Raw genomic sequence first — 12426 nt, 5'->3', positions numbered from 1 at the left:
TATATATATATATATATATATATATATATATATATATATATATATATATATATATATATATATATATATATATATATATATATATTCAATGTATATATATGTATTGATTAATGTTTTCATTGAGACGTGTAAAAAATGTGTGTATATATTAAATATTCATATAAATGTATATATGTATGTGTGTATGTATGTATGTATATATATATATATGAATATTTAATATATACACACATTTTTTTACACGTCTCAATGAAAACATTAATCAACATGCAGCTTTACAGGCCTGATCTTTTTAGATATAATATATAAATATAAACATGTATATATACATGGAACATTTCTTAAATATGTAAGTGCATGTGTGTCTATTTAGATATATACACACATAATTATTATACACAGTCCATACTGTACACATTATATGATGTCAACTTTTATTCTGCAAACGATAAGTTGTTATGCAGCCCTATTTAAAACAATATCAATTGCTTGCTTGGATATTTATGAAAGTTATTCATATTTTGCACAAAGAGCCTATGAATGTGACCTCAGTAATAATATGCCAACAATTTAATTTCAGAAAATGACTGGATATGACAAATAAAGTAATTTAAACAATTATAAATATCATCCATCTCATCTGAAATCTGCCAATATAGTCTGCCAATGCGCTCTAATCACATCCACTAAAATGATGCACATACTCACAGGAGATGTACTTTATTTGCCAACTTAAATCCTACACCTGCCAGAACACGGCGACTCAAATGCAAAGCTCGCTCTGGCATGTGTTCGATAAAATTTAGCACTTCACATTTTCTGATTCCCCCCACCTGCCATATTACTGTCAACATTCAGTTTGCACTTTGGGAACTCAAAATGTCAGATCAGGCATCTGCCAGTATTACTTAGTGAAGCAATGTAAAGACACAAATACTCTTTAAAAGAATCGTGCTTATTACAGCCTATATTTTCAAATGTGCTTTATATATGTGGAATCCACAGCAAACCACTTTTACCAAGTGTTTGGACATAAATGTGACCATGCAATGAAAAAATCCACCTACTCCTTTTTTATCACCCTTTAAACCAAAGCAGTCTCATTAGACATGCTGTTTTGTTTCACTTGTTAATGTGACATCACACTAATAAAGCCCCTCCCACGGCCACTGCCTGACTGGTAAATTTTACCCCATTTTTTTTTTAAATGTGTTTGTTATGACGTTGCAAAACTGCTGTGGCTAAAGATACTGTTTTTTTCACCGAATTCAGATCTATTTTAACTAAAAGCACTCACTGTCTGTTGGTAAGGAAGTAAGGAGTAGCTCGTTTGCATTTAAAGGAACACACATGAAAACAGCGCTTTCTTGCTTCCACCCAAATAGGGGCATTTTGGACATGCTATAACAAATTATCTGTGTGGTATTTTGAGCGGAAACTTCAAAGAAACATTCTAGGCACACCTGAGACTTGTATTACATCTTGTAAAAATCTGCATAATATGTGGTCTTTAATGTCAGTCAATGGGGAATGTCGGTCAAATGTGGTATGGCTGAAAACTTGGGTCAAAACTTTACACAAACTATCTCTATTACACACTCATTGTGAAAGTGGAGCCAGATCCTGAATCTTCTCTCTAACAAGGTCATTGTCTGGCCCACATAATCAATCTCTGTTATCGGTCTCAGCCATCCTATATAGTCATAATATGAAAAATAGGATATTTTGGCACCTTTGCTTATGAATGTATTTGTGGCTGTCATCATCTGTTGCAGCAAAGGTCACTACAAAAAAGGCATTTTGAACACAAGTCATATCCAATTTATCAACAATGTGGATGCACAAACTAACGCAAGTTTAATACATAGTTATGGCCGAGAAATCTGTGCTTTCTGTATTTTTCTTGTCAGATCTCCTACAAATTTGTGAAAAGTTTTGATGTTTTTTTGTTAAAGCGACACCATGTAATTTTTCAACCTTTTTCAAAACCCTTGTGATAGTACATCGACTTTAAATAGGTTGAATGACATGTCTACCATAGCCTGACGGGGTTTGTATCGCTTTTACTCATATTTTAAAACTTAGGGTTTCTGGTAGTAACCAGAGCACAAAAAAAACTACAAAATTCGATTGCTTTACGGCATACGTCACTTCTAGGGGTGGCACGGTTAGTGATGGGAGAAACGAAGCTTTTCGAAGCTTCGAATCAATTGAAGCAATTGCTTCGAAAATTGATTCAGTTTTTCGAAGCAGTTCGAAACCTACACACGCTGGCGACCCCTGCTGGTCAAAACAGTGTAAAAGCAGATCTGTCCACACATTTTACTGTTTTTTTTTACAAAATAATAGCAAGATTTTTATTAAAATATGTTAAAAAAATTATTTAACTTAATAAAGACATAGTTAAAAGTGTATTATGTGTTTTTAGTTTTATTTAGGGCCAACAAATGAATAAAACTAACTACCCTTTTAATTATGCAAATTTTTGTCATTAAATCTGTCTATAAACAAAAAGTAGACAACATGGCAGTGTTATTAGTCAGAAGGATAAATGTTTTATGAACTTTCATAATTAAACTGACCCGAGTTCACCTAAACTTATTAAACACTGGTCATGTGATCAACTCCCCCTAGTGGTGAACCATCGGATTTTCGAAACGTTTCGAAACAGTTATGACGTAATGAAGCTTTGGCCAGTTTGAAACAAGCTCCGAACCACTGATTCGAAACAAAAGATTCGTAAATGTTTCGAAGCCTCATGAAGCAGTGCTTCGAAAACGACCATCACTAGGCACGGTTCAAAAAACCCTCGGTTCGGTTCGTATCACGGTTCTATGGTCACGGTTCTCGGTTCAGTACGGTTCTTGTTGTTAATTTTTCTTTTAATTTTTAACACTCCAGAAATGTATTATCTTATTAATGTGTTAATTATCCATAATTTAGGATACAGTATTAAAAAAAAGTTATATCATGTAATCATGCACAAACTGAATTTGACTTTAAGCACATTATTGGGACCATCCCTGAGGAAAGCCAGATGAGATTTTGATAGAGCAAGAGGGAAGACATTGATGATTTCAACATGCTTTTCATTTATTTGGCAAAAAAGAGAATGTGCATTGCCATCTACATGAACTAAACATGCTACATGCTAAAAATGCACACAAAGATAACTTGCATTTATCAAAATGCCAACTTCAGTGTAGCTCTTAGATTTATCACTGAGAGGCTGTTTTAATACTGCAGAGAGTATATGTGGACGAGAGAGAAACATAACCTTTACACCTGTAATATTTACATCCGTCTCTTTTGTACACTTTTGACTACTTCTGTCGTGATTACTTTGAGGGGCAATTTATGAAATAAGATCGCGCAACTTTCACACGCTAGCAAAATGAAACTACGCGGAAATCAGCCGCTTTCGTTTCATCAATGAAAGGCTAAAAATAGCGCTGAATACGAAAAGACGTAAAATGTGTTCAGTACCTCAAATTAGATAAATGGTCGGAGAGAAGGCGGTCTCCTGTGGCTGTTCGAACACATTCAACCCATAGACTGCAGTTCTATCTATTGTTTTATTTCCGCTGTCATCATAAATAACATGAAATAAAAAATGTTTTCACACACCAAACTTATACGACGCTGGCGCATCCTCCAACTGCTGGCAGACTTCCTTTTCTCTCCCACTTGCCATTTCTACACGTAACATAACCTGCAGTTACTTATAGTCCAAACCAGTCACCTCTTCTTTCGCGCGAAAGGGAAACACGCTATCTAAGGTCACATACAGGGCATGAGGCTACATTGCGCATGCCATGAACCGTTGAACCGTGCGACACACACACGCTCCGAACCGAGACAAGCGAACCGAACGGTTCGGAATTTTTTCATGAACCGTGCCACCCCTAGTCACTTCCTCAACACATTTTTTTTTTAAAGTGAATTTTGGTGGAGGCTACTTTAGGAGTGTAGAGAGCAACTAATATTATGTGACTCTGTGGCACCGTGTTAGTGTCATGGACCTATTGTTTCAATTTTTTATATAAACTCACGATCTTGATTCATACATAAATGCGATCTTCTTTATAAATGAAGGCGATTATCTTGCATATAGTTCCCTGTATTCAGATGCTGCATTCACGTGTTCACGTATCTTTTACTTTTTCTTTTACTGTCTATTTACATTACAATTCAGGATGCTATAGCAGTCAAACTTGCTCAAACTCACACAGTGTAAAACCAAACCCTATTCATTCACCAATCAGATCCGAGCGTTTCTCTCTTCCTCATTTGCTGCGTTCCGCTGTCACTCGCGTGACGTATTACAAAGCGGCAGACCTAAACACATCGGTATACTTGGATTTGGAGTGACAATTTTCACACAAAAGAGAGGAAAAATGAGCGCCATTGCGGAAAATCCTGATGGCGAGGGAGAGAGGGACGAAGCTAACAATATTTGTTTCGAAAAAGGCAAGGAAATACTTCTGGTCGTTTCTCAATTGGAAGGCTGCAGCCTCCAGAGGTCAAATATGCAGGCTGCATACGTCATCAAGCCTGGTTTATTAAGGTAAACTGAGCATTACTACCGCAAATCATAAGCATACTGCAACAATTTACGATTAACTAAGTATAACAGTCAACTTTATAATTGTTAATATTCTGAAATAAGACAGTCTTGATGATGTATGCAGCTTAGAAATACGACATCCGGAGGCTGCAACCTTCAGATTGAGAAATGGCTTCTGCCACTAGTTCCTCATCAGAAAGTTGTAACATGACTGCGTTTCTCCCTGATGCCTCAAAATGTTGATCGTTTAGCGTTTAGTTTTTAAAGGTTTAGTTTTTTAGTTTAGTTTTAAGTTTTAAGGTTGGCCAGTTCTTTTCCTTTGCGACAGTGCTGCGGCGCTTGTGGCCTCTAGGGGCGCTAGGCGTGAAAAATACATGTCTAGTGCCCTCTAGTGGCCAAAAAGTTCTGCGGTTTGCCTTTAAGATACTAGACAAAGAATGTTTTAAATTTAAATGCATGAATATAAATTTTCTTCATTATATTTTTTTTAAGCTGCTTTTCCATTGCATAGGGGTGGGTTGGGACAGTTTAGTTTTGGGTGCTTTTCATTGGGTACAGTACATAGTACTCAATACTTTTTTTAGTACTATCGCGGTTGGGGTACCAAGCGAGCTGAGCTGTTAACTAAAACGTGAAATGAAAACACTGTAGTTCACTGACTGATCTGAGAGAATCCTCACAACCAGCGTCATTGCTAAATGCAAGATTAGCTTTATCTTCGTGCTTGCGCTGTCTCGAGCAAACCTGTTGTCATCTGTGCTTTGTTGTAAAGTTTCCAAACTCCCTTATAGACGTGAAAAACATCCAAAGGCTGAGAAACAGGAACACCATACCAGTGTTTTCCTTGCAGTTTGTGGCGGCACATCCGCGACGCGCACATCCGCATGACATTTTTACGCCTTAGCGAAGTGTATCGACTTATGCCACAGATGTTTATACCCGTGGAGTACTTCACAATAGAAAAGCTGCATTAGATTTCTAAAAAAATGTGTTGCATGCATGTGTAAAGTTGCATACACACCACAAAATATGATTAATCTAAATCAATTATTATTTGAATGATTAAGCGAAAATTGTTTGGACTGAGCCTTGTGTGCTTTTATACACAAGAGGCCAGTAGCAGTGTAAAAGTAATACGTTGCATGCACTATGTACTGCAGTTTACTGTACACAGCCTTGTTCTTCATATTTCAGACAAACATGTGGTTTAAGCTCCAAACTTACACAATTTATTAAACCAAACGCTTACATGTCAAACTGCACAAACAAAATTTTTTTGCTAGCGCCACAATGTTTATAGGGAAATCATCATACGAGTGGCTTACTCACATATTAAATTGATATTACTCTGACAGAGAACAAAGCATTGGGTTACGGAACAGATCATCTAAAAATAAACCAAAAAAATGAAACTGTTGTCATTTATTCAAACTAATGTCGTTCCAGACTTTTTTATATTTACATTACATTCGACACAGATCTTTTCAATACAAATGTAGTTGATATTAGTGACAACATCTGGCAAGCTCCAATATGGAGTTGGCAGATTGAAACTACCAGAAAAAAAAATATCCATAGAAGACATCTTCTAAAGACATTTGATAACTTATCTTGAGAAACAAACCTGAATTGAAGTCAAAACTTAGTTAACATACAGTATAGGGTGTAATTTCTGCACATTACACAAAGATAGAAGTAAAAATGTTTTAACATTGATCAAATTATAAAATCTGAAAACATTTTGAAAAAGCTAATGAATAACAAACCTTGTTTACACTATCGTGGGACATGTATCTACTGTACAGATTTTATGAAAATATATTTTTGGTTTGGTTATTGGACTCTCTGAGAATATCATAACACATTTTATGGATTTCAGGTTTCTGGTGTATCACTGTGGTTTTCTGTTTAAATGAAACTGAGCTCTCAGTAACCCGAGGAAAGAGAAGTGAACAAAATGAGAGAGAGAGAGAGAGAGAGAGAGAGAGAGAGAGAGAGAGAGAGAGAGAGAGAGAGAGAGAGAGAGAGAGAGAGAGAGAGAGAGAGAGAGAGAGAGAGTGTGAGAGAGAGAGAGAGAGAGAGAGAGAGAGAGAGAGAGAGATGGATATCAAGAGATGGAGGCATAGATAGAAAAGATCAGAGAATTGGCATATGGATATGAATGGGGAACAATGGAGAGATGAAAAAATGTGACACATTCACATGATCTGAAACGCAAGTGCGAAGCGCAAAGCGCAAGTGAGTTTGTGGGCGGATTTACCAGGCGCACGCCAGGAGCGGTTCACAGCCGAGGAGACCGACGTTCTTGTAAGAGCAGTCAAAGACAGAGAAGTTGTTTTGTATGGGGATGGGAGAAACCCGCCCAAATCAGCGTTGGTTAAACAGGTGTGGGAGGAAATAGCCGCAATTGTCTCATCAGCTGGCATCCCCATCTTTGCGCCAAGTGCTACAATGATGTCAGGAGACGGGGGAATCCCAAGCTTGCCAACATAAATCGGGCACGCCGTGTAACGAGAGGTGGATCTGCCTCTACACAGACGCCAGCAGAGGACATTGCTGCGTCCACCCTCACCACTGAAAGGGTTTGGGGGCTTTGAAATCGGACCCAAGAAACGCAAGCAAGGTCCAACCCCAAAGTAAACTTACAAATCAAGTTCATATACATTAAGGTTTCTTATGAATTTTTTTTATTATTATTTACATAAAATAAACGTAATACAGCCACACAACAAACTTATGAAAATATTTTAATCGTTATTTGCATGAGAATTTTTTAACGCAGCCACACAATAATTAAAAACTATCACCACAGTGCTCACCACTATGATTCCCCTTATCTCATGTGTTAATATTTTTTATTGTAACAATTTATGATTTGCAAAAATAACTGTTGCATCTGTGTAGATTAGATAAGCAAAGTGTGTGCGCGTCGTGCACGCTATACATTATGGTCAAGCATGCGCCCTTAAAATACACTAGTCAACATTTGAAGTGGATCAAAACCTTTCCTAAAAGTTGTCTTAAAACCAATACCCAGTACCCGTTCTTGTCTTAGGACAAGTTTGATGAATGTTTTTGATCCACTTCAAATGTTGACTACTATAGCATAATGAACATTGCGCAACGCGCCACTGACTTTAGACTAGTTTTTTCTGGTCAGTGGCACAATTGTTTTTTGAAACAGCAAAATAACATCAGGGATGGTTTGCGCCGCAACACGCCTCCTTTTTTGCGCTGAACCGCCCAGGGAGCGCAAGTTCATTCCCTAGTTTGCCGACGTGCGTCTGTGGAGGGAAAAACACGCTGTGCGCCGGTGCAAAATACGAATGATACATGCGTCACTGACAAATTCAATTGCGCTGGGTGCAAGATAGGGCCCAATATGTCGGAGAGTGTTGCTAGAGTATGAATATATTGTATTGCAATATGTAGCATTTAGGTATTATCATTTAATCAAAACTTAACAACCAATTTTCTTGACCTAATGGCCAAAACCCAAGAACTCAGGTGAAGAAGAAAAACAAAGGCAAAAAGCCCAGAGCTTATGAAAACCTTGACCTTTATCCTCTATCTCTTGACCATGTGACTAAACCTAACATTATACATTGAAATTGACCAATCAGAAGACCACCTGTAACCCCCACTGGATGAATTACTCTGCCAATAGTCAATGAGCATAGGAATGCAAATGGTACAGGATGGAAATGGGGGTTGTGGCGGAATAATAAATTCCTATATTTTCAATCTGACAACATTGCATATGTAAAATAAAAGAAACATTTTTAATAAACTTTTTTAAACCGATTGCATGTTTTCAGTGTGGAGACAAATTCGACTATTTGGTTTACTCAGAGATTAGAATCTTTTCTAATCTTTTTTAAACGAAAACAGAAAATGAACTAAATTACAATACATGTATGCATTCAAAATATGATTTTATCCAAATTACTTTTAAATATAGTCATGGATAAATATGGATCTTTTTAAAGGCCAAATACATTCAAGTCTATGTACTCTGTCAGGAAAAATGGTCTCAAGCTGTCAATGGGGCATTACCCTTTAAAAAGATCCTAATATGTACCATTAGCTACAGATAGGTATACATTTTGTACCAACATGTACCTTTGAGTTACTAATATGAACTCTTTTGTACCAGTATGATGTCTTTAGGCGCAAAGGTGTACTTTTTAAAAAGGGTATCACCCCAATGACAGCTAGGGACCACTTTTTGACCATTTTTTTTCTGACAGTGTATGGTGTAGTATTAAGGGATGCATAATATGGTCATAGCCTGTAGCAGCATTTCTCAAAGTGTGGGGCGGGCCCCACTGGTGGGGAATAGGAACATTACAAGTGGGGCGTGACAAATGGGAGGAAATTTGGTCATTTTTGTGCCCATCTCTATTAATTCTTTTAATTATTGACCATACACTCAAAATGATACATTTAAATATAAGCCTAACTTAAAGCAACATCAGACTGTGAAGAAAATGTCACTCGGAACCATAGTCTACAAGAATGAATTAAAGTCAGAATTGAAGTGGAACAAAAACTTTAATCTGGAGAGGCGGTATAGGCGGTAGTGGGTATAAAAGTTAACAATGGATACGTTTGTGACAAGGAATGCAAACTGGAGATTCTGTACTAGCAGAGAAAAAAAAGACAGACAGTCGACCCAATCAACCAAAACGCCAGCCGAAAAGAAAGTATGATGACTTTTGTCAGAGACAAAATGCAAACACAGTTGCAAAAGTTTTTTTCACATTTGCACATTTGTTTTTTCGCATTTCTCTATTGAAAGTGTTTAATGCTGTTATGTTTTAAAATATGATGGGATTAAACTAATTTCAGCAGTTAAAATGAAAGCCTACTTGATACCATTTTGTCAGGGCAATTGGGGACAGGGGGGGCTCGGAACCCTTCCCTACCTCCAAAGTGGGGAATGGCAGAAAAACTTTTAGAAACACTTGCCACATGCAAGCTTATAGGCAATTTTTTTTAAAGTGTGAATAGGTTCCCACACTAAAATATTACCACTTTTTTCACTAATAACCTCACTATTAAACTTAATTAAAATTTTGCTTTAACAATTTTTTAGAGCTATTACTATTTTAAAATTAGCTCCATATATGTCAAAAAAATAAAAAAGTATGCTTTCTGCTCAGAATAAAACTCTATGGCCAAACCTTTCATTTTTAATCACTGATATCAATTCTCAGTCAGCTGCCAAATGACGTAGGAACACATGTACAATGTTTCACAATACAGCAGCTGTGGATAATAGACTCAAGTCATGAATAATCAGTAATATTCATACAGCGACCTCCTACTGTATTCATACAATCACAGCTTATTCTGGTCTGTTCCTGTAAGGACTCAACAGACTATCAGCATTATCTCGCAATTTGAAAATAAAGTACAGCATTGCTTTATTGTAGCATGCCATGTAAGTAAAAAAAAAAAAATCATTTCATCACAACATTACTGCTGCCACGATTGATACAACATGTACACAACCACATTTAAATAAATGTTAAAATAAAATATGAAATATGAAATAAAATAAAAGTCATCTTCTTGTGCATCTCAGGTGAACATTACTTATTTACACATTTCTCAAGCACACACAGAAAAACATTTAAAAGAAATGATAATCTTTCTTTTTAGGTAATGTAAACTGTAATGGAATTTATGCTAAGGTTTTGGCTTTAGTAAAAATCTTTTCCGACCGCAGATTCAGCATCATGTTCCTGGAACGAAGGCTTCCTTCAGTGATCATATCTCCATTAAATGTTTATGTTGTGGAACAAAGAGGAAAAGCTCATTAATGGTTAATCCATAATTCCCAAATGGAGGTCATACTACCCTAGCGGGAGTTCTTAATTAGATATCATTGCTGTTAGGTCAAAGGAGGTGACATACAATGGATGGCTTCCTTCATTTTTGTGAGTGCTGTGGAAACCTCGACAGCTCAGCACATTAAAGCTGTTTTGTGGTTTTTCATGCAGCAAAACGTACATTCATTTTTTATTACCCTGAATGACTTTGAAAAGAAAAATAAGCTTCAACTCCTGTAGCTCAGCTGGTAAAGGACGATGAGAGACGGCAGTGGGTGGGGTTTCAGCTCTGACAGCGGACACGCCCCCACCCTTTTTAGAAGAGTAAATGCCATGAGTTTGATTGCCAGGTAATGCATAAACTGATCAAATTAAATGTGCATGCTGCTTTATAAGAAATTTTGAGTCCTTTGAGAATTGAGTCACAACCAACCTTACTGTCTGACAAACCAAGTATTGTTTGGGGTGTACTTACATTTTGTGAGCCGAGTACGTTTGACCCCAAAGTACGGTTCATTTGGCTAGTGTGATCGCTCCGTACTGGACCAGGGTGCGTTATGCTTAAGCGTACCCTGAGACGCTTTGCAGAGATGGTCTCGGACTTGGGTACGGTTCGCTTTGATTCGGAGGCGGGGCATGTGTACCGGAAATTGAAACTTCCACTGTCACTGTGAAACTGTGACATGCGCAGCGCTGAGAAATTAACTCTTTACTAGTCAAACATATTCTGAGTGCTGAGACAATCTCCCATTAATAATAAAATCTGAATCCCACTCACCAGCCTGTGTTGAACTCTACGTGGGCATCAAAAAAGCCGACCACAGGAGCGGTGGCGGCATTCCAGCCGTGAATCCTCGCCCGTATGAGTCCCTCACGTTTACTGTTCCTCACGATCTTCACCAGTCCTGGGTATCGCTTATTCACATAATGATCCAGATTGAACTTCAGCTCCACTATGAGACAAAAACAAAAATCCAGATATTTCACTTTGTTTTTCAGAGTTTTCACTTTTGGTACCATGCTTCCTAATTAAGAAGGTTATTTACTCTTAATTAGGTTTTACCCACATCATCAACCAAGGATTAAGATCGTAAATAAAAAAAAAAACTCAATATAAATTACTCCACTTATTTTGAAATGATGACATCATTTATGCAAAGGGTAAAACCCTTACAATAACATTTTATAATTAAATTGCATTAGTTAACATCTGTTAATCCATTAGCTTGAATAAACAATTAGCTTGAAAATTTAACAATTAACAATACTTTTTTAACAAGACAGCATTTAATGTTCATTTCAGCATTTTTTACAACCAGTGGCGGCTCGTGATTGCTCATCCGAGGGGTGCAAATTCAAAATAAGTGTTCGGAGCGTTCGGAGTGTCATGTGTGTGTGCCAAAATATGTGTTCTGCGTGTCGAGAGATCCTGTGTGCATTACGTGTTTTGTCAAAATAAGTGCCTGCTGCACATGCGTCAAAACCATTCATGATAAAGAGACGCTCACATTCACAAAATACACGCAAAACACTCCCTTAACAGTAAACTTTGATTACGCATGAGATTATGCGAGTATCTGGCAAACGCGAGCGTCTCTTTTATCATAAACCCTTTAGACGCAGCAGGCACTTATTTTGGCAAAACACGTGATCTCTCAAAGCGCAGAACACATATTTTGAAAAAAGGAACCACACACATGACGGGCTACATACATGTTGTGACGAACTTCGCATTGAGCGCCCTCCAAAAAAGAAGTGACCGGCCGGTACTGTTCATAACTAATCAAAAGTCGTAGCTGTTAACATTACTTTATGCTCAATTAACTAACATGAACAATAGTATTGGCATTAACTAACATTAACATAGATTAATAAATGCTGAAAAACTTTATTGCTCATTGTTAGTTTATGTATTAGTTTAACTAATGCAACCTAAAGGGGATCGCACACCGGCTGCACAGCTCAGCGTCGCGCAGCGCCGCGTCGAGTCTAGGACAACTCGGAGGTATTGTAAACCGGAAG

At 37.3% G+C, this 12426-nt stretch overlaps 1 protein-coding gene across 1 annotated transcript in view; it reads right to left on the bottom strand.

The window, feature by feature from the left end:
* galnt9 (polypeptide N-acetylgalactosaminyltransferase 9) overlaps positions 1 to 12426 on the bottom strand; it is a 122444-nt gene that overhangs the window by 66788 nt on the left and 43230 nt on the right. The window contains exon 4 of the mRNA XM_065250830.1: positions 11183 to 11357. Coding sequence (XP_065106902.1) covers positions 11183 to 11357 — 175 coding nt within the window. The remainder of the gene's footprint in view (positions 1 to 11182; positions 11358 to 12426) is intronic.

This window comes from Paramisgurnus dabryanus, chromosome 5 (genome assembly GCF_030506205.2).
Source record: "Paramisgurnus dabryanus chromosome 5, PD_genome_1.1, whole genome shotgun sequence".
Classification (NCBI taxonomy): Eukaryota; Metazoa; Chordata; class Actinopteri; order Cypriniformes; family Cobitidae; genus Paramisgurnus; species Paramisgurnus dabryanus.
Note: the sequence above shows the minus strand (reverse complement) of the source record. Positions and strands in the feature narration are given on the sequence as shown.